General features: G+C 42.4%; 1 protein-coding gene across 1 annotated transcript in view; it reads right to left on the reverse strand.

The window, feature by feature from the left end:
• Positions 1–17,046: 17,046 nt before the first annotated feature.
• FNDC1 (fibronectin type III domain containing 1) overlaps positions 17,047–19,340 on the reverse strand; it is a 133,519-nt gene continuing 131,225 nt past the window's right edge. The window contains exon 20 of the mRNA XM_063124489.1: positions 17,047–18,049. Within this exon, the coding sequence (XP_062980559.1) occupies positions 17,934–18,049 (116 nt within the window). The 3' untranslated portion in view covers positions 17,047–17,933. The remainder of the gene's footprint in view (positions 18,050–19,340) is intronic.

Here is a 19,340-nt window from a genome sequence, read left to right on the forward strand (position 1 = left end):
CACTGCTATTGTCACCAGCTGCTATTTCTCCTCCTCCTCTTTCCCATCATTGTCGTCACTGGCATGCTTGACAGGCAGAGAGCTGCTGAGCTAGGGTGACCATATGAAAAGGAGGACAGGGCTCCTGTATCTTTAACAGTTGCATAGAAAAGGGAATTTCAGCAGGTGTCATTTGTATATATGGAGAACCTGGTGAAATCCCCTCTTCATCACAGCAGTTAAAGCTGCAGGAGCTATGCTAGAGTGACCAGATTTAAAAGAGGGCAGGGCACCTGCAGCTTTTACTGCTGTGATGAGGTGGGGATTTCACCAGGTTCTCCATATATACAAATGACACCTGCTGAAATTCCCTTTTCAATACAACTGTTAAAGATACAGGAGCCCTGTCCTCCTTTTCATATGGTTACTCTATGCTGAGCAGGAAGGCTCCTCCTTCTCACCATCACCGTTGTCTGAGCTGGAGCGGGAGGCAAGTCAACAAACAGGCCACAATGGTGAACAGGAGGAGCAACTCCAAGGGGATCTTCTCAGTGGGCCCTGATGCCCAAACATGCCTACCCTTGACCCCAACCCTGGGCCTAATATTCATAATAACTGATAGAAGTCTCTTCAGGTTCAGATGCAGAAATGACCAAATTCTCCTCAAATTATCTTGTGTACAGAGGGACGTGGGATCAATGCAAGCCTGAAAGGGTACACTAGGGCACCCTAACACAATTTTGTGCCCTCCTGGTTTCTTGGTCTGCAACTCCCGTAATCCCCAACCAGCATGGTTAAGATGCCTAGCCTCCACTGACCATGCCAGCTGTGGTTGACGTAATTTGTAGTCCAACACATTGGGAGGCCACAAAATTAGGGATGGCTGCACTAGGGCTAAGCTAGATGTGCCATTAAGCATGAACCGCCCAGAGAGCTTCGGCTATTGGGCGGTATAGAAATGTAATAAATAAATAAATAAATAAATAAATAAATAAATAAATAAATAAATGTGATTGGCTTAATGTTTGAATTTTGTTTAGTAAATCGCACCCCCTGCCCAGGCGAACTTTCCCCCTACGGCTCCTAGCCATGTGGTGGAGGTGGGTTGGGGGGAATTTGTTCATGTCACAGTAGAGAGGGAAGGGATAAGCCTCCCCTCCATTCAGGGGGCATGCCAATAATAATGACAACCAGCATGGCTGTAATTAATTAAGGAAAAAGCACCAGAAGTGTAGTCGCACACTACACGTTAAGTGAATTTGTAGCTTGGCCCTGAGATACTGACTTCAAAAAGCACACCACTATGTTCTCTGGTGTGCACCGTGACCAGATAAATGCAGCGTACGGCTATAATGAGCCTGCTAATGGTCATTGTTCTTATTTGTAGTGCCTATGAAGAATTTTGACTTGAAAGGTACTGGGACAATAAAATGTTTGTTTTTGTGCACAAATGGTTTGAAGCCTACTGCAAAACATATGGAGATCTTTTGCAAAGAGAAATGGAAACCAATGCTTTCTTTACTGCGGACTGGGAATAGACAGTTTCCATTTTTGTTAAAACATTCATTAGCATAAACAGAAATGAAAAAAATCACCCACCCACCCAAAGCCCCTCCATTTATGTCACTGGGGCTTGTTTGGTCATTATTCTAACCCCCTTAGAGTATATACTGACATCCTAGTTCCTCTAATTGGTGTTGCAAAGGAACTAGATGAAAAGATTATTAAGTGAAGCAAGATCTAGGAATATGACAAAGAGGAAAGGAATAATATGAATGATAATTGACGTTTACAGTTGGCAGGGGCTTGATGGGAATCTGAAACTTTTCTCAGGCCCATGGAAATCAAAACACATTTTGGTATAGTTTCAGGCATGCGCAAGATCAGGCCAACGCCTTATTAACACAACAACTCAAGACTTCTTCTCTTCGTCAAAAACGAAGCACGTAGCAGGAGTATAAAAATGAAACCACCACCACCAACCCGCAGGCAGGTTATTGAGCAGGCCAATGAGATTGCCTAAAACAGGTTTCCCCAGCCCAGCACCCTCCAGATGTGCTTGACCAACACCCATTATCCACATGTCCATGGGGGAGTGCTCAAAACTATTGGACTAAAGAGCCTTTCTGACGGATTTTGAACAGGGAATTACCAGTCCTATTCTGCAAGCCAGGGCAAATTCCAGTGAAATGAACAGGGTGTGTGGGGAGCATTGAACTTTACAGAGTGAAAGTTTTCAAACAGGGAAGAGAAGGGAGAAAGGAAGGAAGGGAAAGAGGGAGCGAAGAAGGGAAAGAGGGAGGGAGAGAGAGGGGGGTGGCATTACTATGGCAGTGCATAACTCCATGCATGCAGTATAAAATAATGTAGGGCACTTTGTTTACAATATACAAGTTATGCTGTTGCAATCCAAATAATATTATCTAAGCTATGACAGCATTCCCCTGAGTTATTAAGGAAAATTATTGTCTCCCCACACCACTACCCACAGCTAGACAAAAGCCTAGAGAAACAGTCACTGCAAATGAAGCAATAGCAACTGTGCAGGGCAAAACTCTGCCCATTTATTCAGATGCATGTCCTGGCATGTTCAATAGGGCTTAATTGTATCCCAAGTAAGTGAGATAGGCTTGTCTAAATTAGGGGTGTGCACGGACCCCCCGCTCCGCCCCGCGGGCCGATCCAAAAATTTCGGATCGGCCCGCTCCGCTCCGCCCATACTCCGCTCCTCTTCGCTGCGGAGCTCTGGCTCCGAATCGGAGCTCCGCAGTGGAGGGGAGTGGCTCCAGGTAAGGCCGGGAGAGGAGGGCGGGGGGGGGGGTTACCAGGCCCTGCCGCCGTCGCCGCACGGGCGGCGACGGCGGCAGAGCCCGATAAGGGACCAAGGGGGAGGGGGGCCTTACCTACCTCCGTCCGCGGTCTGTCGGCTTCTTCAATTGAGCCCGTGGTTCAAGTGCGGCCTAGACTTCCTGGTTGAACCGTGGGCTCAATTGAAGAAGCCGATGGACCACGGACAGAAGCAGGTAAGGGAGAGGAGGGCAGGGGGGTTACCGGGCCCAGCCACCGTCGCCGCATGGGCGACAGCGACAGCGGCAGGGCCCGGTAAACCCCACTTACCTTTCCGGCGGAGCTCCGGATCGAGGCGAAGGATCCACCTTCACCTTGATCCTCTTCGCCACGCTCCGCCGGCCCCCCAATCCTCTTCGTATCCGCCTTAAGGGCAGGCGAAGCCCCCCGCTCCGCTTCTAATTTGCCGGTCCGATTAGAAGCGGAGCACATCCCTAGTCTAAATGTCATAATGGATACAACTCTGGTTTTTCGCTGTCAGCCTGTAAGGATGTTTGCGAGGTAAGACTACTAGTCACAGTGGCCTGACAATAGAGAAGGTAGAAGACCCCCACCCACCCCTTACCTTTCTACATTGGCTGCTAACTGAATGGACTCTCTACTGGTGTTGGCAATCTGCATCCACATGGATGTGGCTGGCCATCCAGTCAGCAACCATGTTCTTGAATGGTGCTGACTTCAGCACTCCTGTTTCCCCTGCCCCCTCCCAGCACAGAAAGGAAAGGAGTGCCAGTAGAGGCTTTGCCATAGGCTGGATCCAACCCATAAACTAAGTTGCGGCCATAGGCTGTGAGAAAAAGTGACAAAATGGGGATGTTGAGGCTAAGGTCCAATCCTGACAGATCCCAAAAGAAGGCCCTCCAGCTTTTCTTCAAAGGAGAAGAAGGGTGAGAGCACATTTTAATCTTAACATTGGGGGTGAAAGGTCTAACTACAGTTTCACTCTCTTAAATTGGATTCTTGTAGGATTCTTTATTTATGTATCTATCTATCTTAAAATATGTATTTAACTAAAACATTATCTAAAACATTACTGCCCTTCATCACATGTGATTCCAGGGCAGAAAACTATGGAAATAATAAATTATTTTAAAACCTGATACAATAAAACTAACATTTGACAGTCATGATAAATGACAATGCAAACAAAACAAAACCCATTTCAAAGGGAATGCCTGGGTAAATAGATATGTCTAAATTTGGTACCCTAAGTAGTGTAAGTTATGGAGAGCATTCCAGAGCCCAGGTTCTTCCTTTATCTTCAAAAAAAGTCATCTCATATCCTGTTTTTGGGCATCAGTCTAGCTCCAGGAACAATTTGGAGCAGAACAGGGAGTATTCCAGGAATTACATCTATTCATAAAGGCTTTCTCTGCCAATTTTTAGAAGATAGTGTGTTTGGGATACAGTTGGCATTCTACTCTTCCTCTCCTAATCCCACAGGCCCATGAGGAAAAATTTGTTCTGTTTCAGAGGTTGGAGCAAGACGGCTTATTTCTCGATGCAAAAGAGGTTGGCCGGACCAGAGAATCCAGCTTCTCGTTGCGACTTAATGCAAGACTTTTCATGGAGAGAGTATTTGGTTGCTGAATTTCTTACAACAATAAAGAGTTACACTGGTGAGCTTCACTATTTTTCAAACAGGAGCCACTTTGGGCAACAATGACAAAAACAAAACAAAAACAAAAACCCTTCAATGTGAGAGCTACATTATTTATTTTTATTTCTTTAATACATTTATATCCCACTTTTCCTCCAAGGACCCGAAGGCACTAACCACTACACCACATGGGCTCTCACCATTAACTACTAAGTAAGTAAATTCACCCAGATGAACACAAAAATTACTTTAATTCAGGGGTGAGCAACCTGTGGCCCTCGAAACCTTTTGACCTAAAACTCCCACAAACCCTCACCATTGGCTATGCTACCTAGGGCTGTTGGGAGTTGAAAGCCAAAACATTTGGAGGACCAGACATTGCCCACCCCTGCTTTAACTGCATCTGCAAAAGTGTGCCTGTTGCTCCTTGACTTTGTTCATGCAGTATTTGTACTCTGTCCTTTCAATCTTGTCATATGTTTATCTTTGGTTTATTTATGATTTGAAGGATTCCCACCTACACATGTGCTAAAAAGACAGCAGTTGCAGTATAAATTTCACATCTCATGTAGTGCAGCAGTTCACCACCTGATTGGATATTGGTTCAGTAACTTGCCAATGTCCTCTCTTGTCAGAGTTGGAGTGGAGGTTAATTTATGCACCCCCCTTTCCCTGAAATCCCCTATGTGTGTCGTCCCCCCACGTTCCCCCCCCCACAACCTGTTCTGCTGGATTGGGGGACCTTCCAGAACAGTGGAGCAGATGGTTTTGGGATTGTAGAGGAAGGGGGAATCCGTAAAGATCCCCCCCTGCTGGTGGAAAAGAAGCTGGATCCAACCCAGTCTATTTTTCTCCATGTTCCTGTTATTTCATTTCCAATTATTGCAAGGCACAAACTGGCATGCCTTCAACCGGTGGGTGCATACATCCCCTAGCAGCTTTAGTTATTTGAGTGTTTCTAGTATTTCCAAAATGAAACAGGCAACTTTTTCTCCTTTATTATGTCTAGTTGTAAACCTTGCAGAGATAAGCCTGAAGAAGGCCGAATGCTGCAATCCTAGAATGTGTCAGGATGTGTTCCAAAGAGCAGTGAAACAACTGTGGTTTCTGCATCATGCCTTTGATGGAACTGCCAGATCTTGGCAAATCTGCAGGCTGCAGTGGTTCCTGTATTGACATTTATCTGCATCCTGCTTCTATGCTTTGCCATCAGATTAGAATGAATTAAAAGAGTGCGACAAAATTGTGGTCTTATGTGGGAAATCCGTGCATCATTGTAACATGTGCTGTTCATTATCAGGACTATTCATACTCTGCCCAAAAAAGAAGTGCTTTTTCCCCCAAATTATGCTCCTATAAAATTCAGATTCAATGCTACGAATAAAATTTGCAATATTTATAAATGTCTTTATTTGATGTAATGCTGCTTGCTTTATCCTGAAGGAAGTTGTGGAATGCCACCCATAAACTTCCCTAAGGAACAGAATCATGGCAAGAAGACAGAAATGATAGATTATAGATCCGGTCATGGGAAATATGGGCACATGGGTCAGGAAACATAACTGAAGGCCATAAGGAAAGGATGGATAACCATACAAGGAACTAGAGAACTGTCTCTTGAATACTGTTTTTTTTTATTTGTTATAATTGCATGTATTTAAATACTGTATATTTCCACAACCATGTGTGCCAGGGTCTTCTTTTTCCTTTTCTTTTTTACAAGAGCTTTCAGCGTTCTGTGCCATGTCAAATTTCATGTGAAATTATGCATGCAGTGAATCTAGGAAAAATAGCACCACTGAACATAATCTTGGCATTTAATATATGGATGGTAGACAAGAAAAATCTACATTTGTCATATGTTGCATTCATTTCCTTAATCATCATTCAGTGTCCTTCTTTTCCTATATTAGAGGGAAAGCAATTATGCCCATGGTCACACACCAGCATGTAGATTGACTTGGATGAGACCTCTCCATGAGCATTCTCCTACTGTCCATAGAATCTTTAATGCAGCCGTCCCCAAACTGGCACCTGCCAGATGTGTTGGGACTACAACTTCCATAATTTCCAGCCCGCCGTTATGGGAGTTGCAGCCCAACTCATCTGAAAAGTACAAGGTTCCGGAAGGCTGCTTTCATGTCAATCTGGGTGTTGAGATCAGTTCAAAGCATCAGCCATTTTGAAGACTGCTACAAATCTCTGGGAATGAAAGCTTCGGCTATTGGGTGGTATAGAAATGCAATAAATAAATAAATAAATAAATAAATAAATAAAGTAAAGGAGGGTAGTATCCCATGTTCTGTTAGAGTTTCTAAGGTTAGAATGAATTAACTCATTTGATCTCAGAAAGTAATCTATTTACAACAGTTCATCCACTTCTGTATTCAGTTGCATTTACCTTCAACACACAAGCATAGCCTTCAATTAGGGCAGAGACAGGAACTTTTTAAACATTTACTGCAGGTCAATGTAGGCAGATCTGATCTTTAAAAGAGACTTTGTTTTGGTCAGGTTTGTTGCCGTATAAGGAAATTCAGAAGGTTAGAAATCACATGATTAAGTGTCCAAAAGCCACTTGAGCCCCATTGAATAACGAACAGTGCAATCCTGTTGTTTTTAAACAGATAATGTTGTTTTTATACTGTTGTCTATGTGTTTCTGATGGTTTTTTTAAATTTTGTATACTTTTTTGATGTTTACTGTTTTTAACTGTTGTAAACCGCCCAGAGAGCTTTGGCTGTGGGGTGGTATATAAATGTAATAAATAAATAAATAAATAAATAAATAAATAAATAAATAAATAAATAAATAAATAAATCCTGTACAGGTCTTCTCAAAAGTTAGTCCCTTTGAGTTTAATGGGGCTTCCACCCATGTGGAGTGAGTATAATTCTTTTCTTCCTTTCTTTCGAGAATTGGTATTCCCAGTCTCCTTTTATATCCTTTCTCCCTCCAGCTGGATATAATCCCCGCTCTTTTAAAGGTACAATGACTATACAATCACCACAGGAGATTAGGTTCACTAGTTTCTGCTGTTCTTCTGCAAAGACAAAGAGCACTTTATCCGAGCTGGTCTTTGGTGTGTAAGCAGGTCTGTTGAGTTGCATGCTGTTTTCACTATGTTGTTGTTGTGGTGGTGGTCATGATGGTTTTAGTTGTGTTTAAATTATTTGCTTATTGTTGTTTTTATTTGTGATTGTAGGCTGCCTTGAGTGTCTTTTTTTGGTAGAAAGGTAAGGTACAAATCAGATCAGATCAAATCAATCAATAAATGAGGCATTTCCGACTCCCATGGGAATGGGCCTCATACTCCTTTTACTTCCTGTTTTCAATCAGGAAGTAACTGAGCGAGGACAGGGAAGCAACAGTAGCCAGCATTTTTTCCTAGGTGTGATAGAGCTATAAGTTCCCCCAGCCCCAGATCACCCTCATCCATTTAGCAGATTGGGGGTTGAGGCAACACAGGTTCGAGGTTTGTCCGGTTGATTGCGTGGGGCTGGAAATTTGTTGAAAATAACAAGTTGGATGGCAGTGATGGAAAGAAAGTTTTGATTCAGATGTAGAATAATCACAACACTCTAAAATGTTCCTGTGCAAGCCCTGTTCATTAAAGGTGTAACCTATGCATATTTAAATGGAAAAAGTCCTACAATTCCTAGCATGTTCCAGCCAGCTCGAAGTTGTAGGACTCCCCCCACCCCCGAATTCCTTGATTCCTCTCACAGTAGCTGGGGAGGGGGAATGTTTTCCCCCAGCAACAATATATAACGTTCCTTATACTTATGTAAAGTATTTTGGGGTGGGTTCATCTTGAATGGGCAATAAATCCCCATTAGCTTTACAAAAGTCTTGTTCCTGGTGGAGATGAAATCATGAAAGTGTCTAGAATTGGTTTGTTGATATGGATCCATACCGCTGCCTGCAGTTTTGGACTCTAATTGCAGCCCCGGCTATGGGGGCTATGAGCCCCTGCGTGTCAAAAATGGCCAGTGCATCACTGCCTATTTATGCCCTAGCTAGGCCATATTATGTTAGCACAGTGATCATATTGGATACTGAACATTTATTTCCTGGCATAACAGCTAACAAGATTGGACTTAAAGGCAATTATTATATTTTACAGTGAACACTCCCACACAGAGAGATAGAAAATCCTACTTTGAAAGATTCTTGGATACCAATACAAGCATGCTTGCAGAAAACATTCCTTCATGGACTTGTAAAACAATCTCAGATTACATATAAGAGTGTTTCAAAGCCGAGAAGGTTTATGGGAGAGCTCTAATAACTTTGCCTTTAAGTTAATTATGAATATTTTAGAGAAATTAGTTTCAGATTTCAGTAAGAGGTTGGATAAGGCCACTCTTGACAGTAATATTACATAGAAAGAGTGCTGCACATTTAGAAGTATAGTGAAGGAAACTAGAGTAGATGGAAAAAGAGGAATGAGATGAAGAAACTAGGGATGCCATGGGAGGTTGAGATGGGGGGTGGAGTCTGATGGACTCTGCCCTACCTGGCTTACTAGATTCCCATCTGTGGACCGCTGCCACTTCCTTCTGTTGAGCAATGTGTAGGTGCCCAACAAGCAGGCACTGGCACCTGACAACTCAGTGAGCCACCATTTTGAATAGAAATGGTGGATCGTTGTTTTACGTAGATGACATCTCATGCAAATAGCGGCCATAAAACGGCCATGTAGGCAAGATTACTGGCAGAAATTGACCATTCGCTCCTGTAATCTTACATGCTAGGCTGCTTTACAGCTGCCATTTGTGTAAGATGCCTTTTACGTAAAACAACAAGCCACCATTTCTATGCAAAGTGGCAGCCCATTAAGGAGTTGAGCGCCCATGCCCCATTTCTCCGGCACCCACAGACCAACTGGCAGCTTAGGGAACCAAACAGTGGTGCTGGTTCAGCAAGCTGTGTATGGTATGGTTCATCCATCCCTAGAAGAAACAGCACCTCCAATATACAGCATGTGCAAAGTTATAGTTTGAAATTATAGCTCTCACCAAAAATAGATTGGAGTGAATTCAGAATTATAGACAAAGCCCTCTAATCAATAATAAAGGTATATTGCCATTGTTTAAAATAAAGAAACCCAAGAGATTTAGAAGCAGAGGGTGCAGGCAAGTGGCAATCCATCTTTATTATAGGGGTTTACAAAACAAGATGGTGGCCCCCTCCTAGTCTATGGACAGAAACTGACCAGACTGGCAGTTGAATCATCCTTGAACCCTGGTGACAGGACAACGACTTCCATAGCACCTAAGGGTAGCAGGATAGCTTAGAGGATTTAGGGCAGGCCACCTCCCCCACCCCTCAGCATCCATCTGCTGAGGTGGCCACTTACTCAGCATTTTGGTAGGGCTGGGCCTGTGAGGAGCTATTAACTCTAACTCACTTGTACCATGGCTCATGAGCAATTTGGATGTCTATGGGGGAAACTGCCAAAGTTTAACTCTCAGGCTTCAGCAGGGGTCAGCTCCTATTTTGTCAGTCCAGGGGACTGGTGATTGGGATGCCAGAAGGGGGGATTTCCTGGGTTCGCATTTTAAAGTCCATGTACTTGTTCACACATTTGAACAAGTACATGAACCAAAACTCAGTTATCCTTTAAAATTTGCATTTCTCAGAACTTTGGAGTTCTCCTATCAAAATAATGCATATGAAAATGCATACATTTGTGAAAATAATGAACAAAAATGCTTTATATTAGGAAAATTACGTGCCAGAATTATATATATTAGGCACACTTGCATACAAAACTGCCTGTATTAGAAGAATAGCCCATAAAAATTCATACAATTTTACACATCTTTTTAATATTTATCTCTCTCTGTGTGTGTGTGTGTGTGTGTTTGAAATTAGAAAAATGAGAAATGGAGAGAACCTGAAATTGACAGATTCATCCACCATATTTAAAACAGGCGAAGTTAAATTCTACAGAAGGCATTCAAGGGTGAGAGGCAGGTGTAGAGTCAGAGCCAAGTAGAATGTACAAATTCCAGGGTAGGTAAACAGAAATTAGAAGGGTAAGAGACATAGGCAGGATCTACACTGTTGGGGCCCAGGACACACTCCATATACCGTTTTCAAAACTGTTATAAAGCGCTTTAAAGCAGTAGTGTAGATCCGGCCAGGGTTATAGTCAAAATCAGTTGGATCCAAAGGAGACCACAATAGAAGGCTGGAGGTGGCAAAAGCCTATGCAAAGTCCAGATTAGGCACGGAGGTCACCATCTGAGTGCAAGCACACTAGCAACAGGTTGCTCAGACTGAGGAAATGGCTATGAATCTTAGGCAGGATAGAGCTGGTTGCACTGGGCTTGACTCCTCAGTATCGGCTAGCTGGAAGGCAGATCAGGAATGCAACCTAGATGGGCCCTTTGAAGCAAAGAGCTCAGTGTACCAGGCTTGCAATCAGAACAGAGTAGTAGTGTTTTCCTATCCATACATCTCTCATTTGGATGTGGCCTGTAGGGATGTTCTCCATATAGTTGCGAAGTCCCCAGCTTTATTATGGAGCCTGATCGTGTATATGTCAGTTTGCATAGCAAATGCACTTCCAACATTCCAACTCTTCTCTGGAGAACAGATTGGCTCCCAAGCTTATAGAGGTTGGTCATCCCTGCTGCAGAGAGTACACCAGCCATCCCAAATATATTTGTGAAAAACACTACATCAGTAAAATTATTATATCATCATAATCACTATCATTATTATCATTATTATTAATAATAATAATAATTCAGTGCATAATCACATGTTGTTTTATTCTATAGGTATAATATAATATATGTATTCAAGAGCGAAGCTGGATCAACAAAAAAGCTAAGAAAAACTGTAAATTGCAGACATCTGGTGCTAGGAATCCATTCCAAAAGATTAGTTTTAAAACTATGAAAACAGGCTGATCAGCTCAAAGGGCAGCTCTGACATGTGTTCCTTGGGAATGAGAGAAGGATGAGGAAAAAGAGAGGTACAGTTCAGTGCAACCCCAGAGAGACTTGAGAACTGGGTCAGAATGACAGCTGAATTGTGAGAGAGGAAAGAGCAATGTGCTTTAGCAACATATTCATTGGCTGCAACCCTCTCCAGTAAGAGGAAACAGTGAAAACTGGAAATCATCATCATCATCATCATCATCATCATCATCATCATCATTTTATTCTACTATTATTATCTCTCTTTTCTCATTTGTGGCTGTTTTTCTAGACAGATATGACAGATTTTGCCAAGTCATGCTGGGTTTTTTTTACTGATTCGGAAGTTTCCGGACTACCGAGCATGTTTTAAGTATGACTGCTTTCTGGATGTTGGTGCGGAGGTATTTTGGTAGGCCCGGTCAGGATCTACACTACTGCTTATAACGGTTTATAATGGTTATGACAACTGTTCAGGCCCAGGACACATTACATATACCGTTTTCATACGGTTTTTAAAGTGTTATATCCTGCTTGATGTAGATTGGGCGCCAGATTCCGAAGGTTTTCCGTATAGTTTTTTGATGTGATGCTGAAGACTGATGTATTATTATCATCATCATCATCATCATCATCATCATCATCAGTAGTAGTAGTAGTAGTAGTATTGATCAAGGAAGCCATGTAAAGATCTCCCAGAGTCAAAATACATGTTATGTTAGCTGAGGGATAGCTTTTTCTTTACTCTCTACTATAAGCATTTGCAGTTCCAATTTGGATTGGAACCATTGTGCACTGGGACGAGAGGATTAACCCTTCCCTCAATGTTTGCTTCTCCAAATCCCCCCTTGAGGCGGGTTAACAAAAGGAAAACATATCCATTGGTGTCCATGAAAGCTTTTGGTTGTTGTTAGTAACCCCCTTTTGGGGGGGAGCAAATGGTGTGTGTGTGTGGGGGTTAATACTCTGCTGCCTAATCCAATTGGGGCCACACATGTTTGCACTAAAGAAAAAGCTAACTCTCAGTTAGATGTTTACATGATTAGCATAATGTGTAATTTGGCTCTTATTTGCAAGCTGAGGTAAATCATCCATCAGAGCGTATATATAGTAATCCACAGCACAATAGCATCAATATGCATAGACGTGCACAAGCGGTGTGTCGGGTGTCCCTAGGCACACCCTAATATCTCAAGCAATAAATGCTGAATTGAGGGGGCCATTGAGTAGGGATCCAGATGCAATGGGAACAGTTCTCTCACTGCCCTCTGGAATGCTCTGTTGGGAGCTACTCTGATGGGAGCCACACTTCAAAGAGGCCAGGAAGAGGGCCCTTGAAGACTAATATCGCCTTCTAAGTCCCTCCTCTGGCCAGTGTCACCATAAAGCCCACCAATGCTGGGGGCTCATTCTCCTCATTCCTCTCCCCCACCTGTGACAGACCTCCCACAGTCAGGGAAGCCAAAAGCAGAGTAGGATATCAGGGTCTAGAGTGTTTAATAAATAAATTAATGAAAATGCTCCTTTATGATTGAGTATTCAATAAATGTTGCCTTTAAAAAAAATCCTGGGTGCGCACCCAAAGGAAATGTGATGCACACGCCTATGTCAATAAGGGAAGGGAATAGCATGCTCCCTGGCTGAAAAATAAGTCAATATTTCATGCTAGGAAACAGCTGAAGATAGGAGAAGAGGTGGAAATGAGGAGGAATCGGTGGAGGCCACTTGTCCATTGCTGCTGTTATTTGGCTTGAACAATATTTCCATCGTGTCCATGGCTGTTATGCAGGGCTCCTACCATTCTGTTTTATGCCCCAATTAGGGACTAGGAGGGGATCTACACTAGTCAAGTTAGAACGTGTCTTACTCTTTTTAAGTGTGCGTTTGGTAGTATTTCGCCACATGACTTATAGTTTGTGATGTTTTATTGTTGTCTGTTCTCCAGTTTTTATTTTGAACTTCTCTGAAATAAGTCGTTCTATTTGGTATGATGTGGCCAATTTCATCATATTAAATGGGTTTCCTGTAGTTCTTAATTAGCCAATCACATTCCTGGGGGCATGTTTATGTAATTTCTGCACCCAAAGTTGGAGCCGTTTTTTTCTTTCAAGCCTCTTTTTTGCAGACACTTCCAGTTTCACTTTTGGGAGGCTGCTTGCTGGATTGTTTGTAGGTGGAGGATTGTCTCAGAGAGAAGAAGGAGTGGGAGGGGAAATTGGCAGAATAGAACAAATGGATTTATTTTCTTAGTGTGGCCAAAAGGAATGCATTCCCACGGAAAGAGAAAAGTAAGTAAATGTTTTAAAAACTGCTACGTTTTAAATAGTTCAAAAACAAAACGTTCAATGACTGTAAAAACAACATTTCATATACTAGTGTAGATCCCCTCTAGCACACGCTCTGATCCATGTTCGATGGGTGATGGGAAAATATTATTCAATAAATCTTGCAAGAAGAACCAAATTGGTTTACATGAACATGACAAAAGGACTGAAGGATCATAGAGACAGTGGACTGATTTCAACGTGATGGTCCCCCAGGTAGAACCAGCTGAAAAGGGCTTAGCTGTGTCAGCGTTCCACATGGTGGGCGTAATTCTTAAACACCCTTGAGAGTTTGAAGAAATAACTAAGATGTTCCAAGAGGAGTGACTGGCTTTACTGGTCTTTCTGCCACGTTTTGTACTCCAGTTTTAGATTTTTAGGAGTGTAAATTATTTTAGGATACTCTTTTAATGTTTTGAGCTACTGGAGACACCTACACAATGTTGATGGGAGGTATGCTTTAAACAGAGCCAGCTCCAGGCTTAAGGAGGCCCTCAGCAAAGTGCTCTATGTGTGTGTGTGGGGGTCATTTATCAGGGCTGCTCCCCTCCAGTGGCAGCAGTACTTCAATCATTCTGGGATAGCTGGGTCTGCCCACCATTTAAATTTCCCACAATGCCCCAAGCCAGTCTTCCCCAACCTGATGCCCTCCAGATGTTTTGGATTGCAACCCCCAGTGTGCCTGACCATTGGCCACACTGGCTGGGGCTAGAATGTTGGATTGGGAGCCCAACCTACCTCACAGGGTTGTTGTTGTGAGGATAAAATGGAGAGGAGGATTATATATGCTGCTTTTAGTTCCTTATGGAAGAAAAAAGATGGGATATAAATGTAATAAAAAAATATCTGGAAGGCACCAGGTGGGGAAAGACTGCCACAGACGATGGGAAAATTAAATTGTAAACACACCTAACACTGATTTCAGTGTTAATAATTTAAAGGCAGTTCTGGGGCATGTGTCATGGATCAAAGGTGTGTGCATGCTCAAACCAAGCCTGGTTTTAAAATAAATTGGTTCATTCCAAAGTGAAAAAAAGTAACATAGCCAAAAAAAAAATTGCCGTGTTGCAGGTTTCTGCAGCATCCTGCTGTTTTTTGGGGGTGTTTTGCCATGGTAAATTTGGCAGCAGCCGGAGCGGGGGGGGGGGGCACCAAAAAGGCAAGATGAGACGCCATATGAGCCACATTTTTCTCAGCTTCTTCAGCCTGGGGAGTTTAGACCTTCTCTGTCCTAGCTGGCGTTGCCCCTAGGGGGATGAGGGCATCAGAGCCCTGCTCCATTAAACCTCAAGAGTGCTGGGGAATTACCAGCCTGGCTCAGAAGAGTTGTGTAACTTTTTTACTTGCCACATCTGAGCCTGGGTGGCTGCACCTCCCCTGCACTAAAGGGAGAGACATCTTAAAGGCTCCACTGCATCATCAGACTCCTCGGCGGGGCCTCTTCATTTCAGACCAAAATGTCTGGAGAGCTAATGAGCTAGCTCAGAAACAGCATGCAAGAAGAGCACTGATCACTGCTGCTAAGCCAGCCTCTTCCACCAATAAACGGGGAGGGAATTGGCTGCTTGTTTGCCACCAACACACTGCCAAATTTCGGTGGCAAATTTGATGGTGCAATGGAGTGGGGGAAATGGTGGGGCCCCCGTGGTTTGTGGGAGAATTGACCCTGAACTCAAGAGAAAAGCTGCATTGTAGGCTAGAATGAGCAAACATACCACTTTGGTGTTTGACATAAAACCAAATGCACTCTACTCAAATGCAAAATGGACCCAATAGCTGCTGTGCAGACAAGAGACTCTTATGTATTCATGTACTGCATATGAGCAGAGGCCACCTCATTATTTTAAATATTCTATGAATGCAGGGATGTTGTGCATGCATTCACCAACATAAAACAAAACGAGGTGGCTCCTACACAGATGGAGCTTCATAAGTGCATTGGAGAGATACAGAGTTCTGGATTACAACTATGATATGTAATCTGTGCTTAAAGAACATGTGATTTCCATGCTGCATTCTGACAGACCAAACTAACAAGGGTTTCATACCAGACTAAAGGCACTGGGATTTTCACAACAGAAATTAGGGCTTGAAAATAAGTCCTGCATTGTACGTCTGCCATGATATTAAATAACTTCTGTGGTCTATAGGGATATGAGATATTTAAGGTCATGCAAGGGACTCAAGCTAGGCCAGGGCATGATGGGGTGTGTTGTGGATTTAACGACTGATCTTCATGCCATATTATGAAGTGCTTTTGAAACTCCCTTCCTTTTCAAAAGTAATTCGGAATTGCTGTGCAGAAAAAAATAAGTCTCAAGTCCCTTGGGTTCATGGAATTAATCTTCACAGTTGTTTGGATCTTGGCCTAAATAAGTAATAAGGAGGAAATACTCTCCACTTGAACAGAGAGCATGATTTTCACCCCAGCAAGTTCTTGCATTTAGGCAAACGTGTAGTCCAATCCCATGCACTAAGGGGAACTATATTAGTTGTGACATTAAATGCATTATTGAATTGAATTTGCACTTTTTTTAAAAAAAAATGGGTTGGTTTTTTTTGCAGGTTTGGACCCTGTGGGCAGGGAGGAGGGGTTTAACCCTATGTAAACTGCCCAGAGAGCCTCGGCTATGGGGCGGTATACAGATGATGATGATGATGATGATGATGATGATGATGATAATTCTATCCCACCACAAACCCAACAAAACTCCTATTTGCGTTGGGTGAAAAGTTCCCATTGGGGGGAAAGAACTGCAATTTATTTCATCAGGAATATGGCTGGTGGGAAAGGGCTGAATTCCCCACCCCCATCATTATGATGGTTCTTATCCTACTTGCCACCCCCCACCCCCATTTTTTAGAAAATGTGCATATAAACTGCAGTGACACATTTAATGTTACGTCTAGTTTGGGCCCAAGTTCAATGCCATCTTCTCTCATGTAAGTAAACAAAGTATTTGAAGTTAAGTCAGAATTGGTTTTATTGAGACCAAAGTCTCTTTCTGTATTCCAGCTTAGCTACCGTATTTCTTCGATTCTAAGATGCCATCGATTGTAAGACGCACACTAATTTCAGTACCACCAACAGAAAAATAGCTTTGAGTCTAAGAAATAATAAACGCACCCGCAATTCTAAGGCGCACCCTGTTTTTAGAGATGTTTATATGGGAAAAAAGTGCATCTTAGAATCAAAGAAATACGGTAGTTCATGATTCTATCTATGGGGTTCTAAAGACCATTGGACATGGGTTAAACTTACACATCGTTATCTCATTAGATTAGCATTTATATTGGTATGTTACTTATATTAGTACCAAATAATTCACTGTCATAGAAACATCACTTGCTAGGAGCCTGATTCTGAATTCTTCTATTTTATACAAACTTCAACATCATTACAGTTCAACAGTACTCACAAGAAGATAAGCCTGGTTCTTTACATGGTTAATGTATTGTGCATAGTATATTTTTCACAGAATTTTTTTTTTAGAAAACTTGTTAATTAATAGCACCTTTTACATAAAACATCATCCCATAGACGTATTTATCAAAATCAACAAGAAAACCTCAAGTTCTAAGAAGTACTTCTGCAAGCATACAGTACTGGTTGTTGTTGGTCTTTTTTGTTTTTTTTAAAAAGTTGAATTTACATAGTGAACCTGGTATTTCTTCCAGCAATGTGCAGACCCACAGGAGAAGTCTTGAGTAACATTGATTGGTTTTCATGGGTGTTTAGTAACACAACATGACTGCATAGCAACATTCTGAAGCATAAGACTTTGCCTTTGGAAGGCAAGAGAATTCCATTAATAGCAGTGAAAAGTGGTTAGCATTCCATAATGCAAGCACAGCATGCTTAAGTCGTTCCTTGCAAGATATATCACAATTCCAATTTTCTGTGGCTAGCCGAATATATTAGGTTTCATTGAGCACAGATGGCACCCACTGCAGCTACATCTCCATGCTTTTGAAATGCAAGGAGAAAAGGCAGGACGCCCAAACGAAATCCTGTATGTGCTCTGAAGCAGAACAATCAAGCAGCACCAGAGACTTAGGATGACAAAACTCTCTACAGTATTGAGTTTCATCAATGTCTCGTGAGTCTTTGCTAGTTTCTTCTTCCATCCCGTGTTCTTGTTTTCCTCTCTCCGCCACGCCAACTGCTCAGAGTCCTCCAATAACAGTCAATCGAAAGGCACTGCTGGATGTACTGTGCTGAAGAACTGCAGGAAGACCGCAGCACAGTTACCATTTCCCTGGAATGGGTACACCACACTCATACCAGCCCACATAATAGTAAGGTGTCATATATCCAATGCGTCCAAACGATACCGGCTCTTGTCGATACTGGCGATAATAACCTGTAGGAGTCAAAGTGTCAGGGTTAGTATCTTAACAACAGCAAAGGAGTGATCTCCTCAGCATAGAGAAAATACAGGTACAATGAAAAAGTAGTGAGATCTAACCCTACTGCATGCGCAATCATCCATTGGATTGCCACTGTGTTATTGCACATGGCCACAACTTAGTTCCTTCTATGTCCTTGTTCCAAGTAGCACCTTAAATGAAGTTCCTTCTGTCCTTTCTATCACTACTGTAAGCCCAAACAGTCCTTCCCTCTCTTGAAACTGAGCTTTTTGGGGCCACTATACAGCTGACTGCCAGCCCAATTGGACTCTTCCAACATGTCACGCAAGAAGAAAGGGAAACACAAGGGCTTTTCACTGAGAGTCTGCTGTGCTGTATTTTAGGCTTTTAGCAGCTCTCAGTGCTGCAGCGGGAATTGGTACCTTGTACTTCAGAAAGCAAGGACAGATTCACATGGGAAGATCCAAGAGGATGCTACTCCTGACCATGTACAGTTCTTGGCAATGATATCGTCCTGGACGGCCACCTTGATTTCCCACTGCAGTTCTAGCGCAGAGCCACAGAAATGTGATGCACAACCCAATGGCCCATTCTGAAATCTTGCTTTGTTTTGTTTGATACAAGTTCATTTGAGAATTCCTTCTTGAAAGCCTTCCCTTGAGTGTGTTCACCATTGGTGCTGCTAGATCTGGACCCTCACAGCCTCAAGGGTCCCCAACAGATAGTGACACCTTTTCCTTTCCTTTCCTTTCTTATACTTTTCACAGGTATGCTAGGGACCATCTTCATTCATCCACCAATGCCTCTGGGCCAGTAAAGATGGCAGGCATGTATGAAGCTTTGATTCATTGTAGTCCCCACATCTGTGGAATGCCCTTCCAAGGAAGATCCACTGGGCATCTTCACTGAATATGTTTAGATGCCTGGTAAAGATCTTCCTCTTCTAGCAGGCATTTAGTTTTTAATCTGTTGCTTTGATTATTAACTTTACTGCTGACTTTTAAATATTTTTAAAGCTACAGTATTTTAATATTTTGATTGATTTTCATTGTTGCATTTATGGTTTTGGTTGTTATTGTATTGTTTTTAAATTTTTGTTTTCAGCGTATTTTTCGTTATGATGGTCAACTGCTGCAAGGCCATTTGTCAGTTGAGTGACATATAAATTTATTTATTTATTTATTTATTTATTTATTACATTTTTATACCGCCCAATAGCCGAAGCTCTCTGGGTGGTTCACAAAAATTAAAACCATTAAGAACATAATAAAACATCCAACAATC

Source organism: Elgaria multicarinata, chromosome 4 (genome assembly GCF_023053635.1).
Source record: "Elgaria multicarinata webbii isolate HBS135686 ecotype San Diego chromosome 4, rElgMul1.1.pri, whole genome shotgun sequence".
NCBI lineage: Eukaryota > Metazoa > Chordata > Lepidosauria > Squamata > Anguidae > Elgaria > Elgaria multicarinata.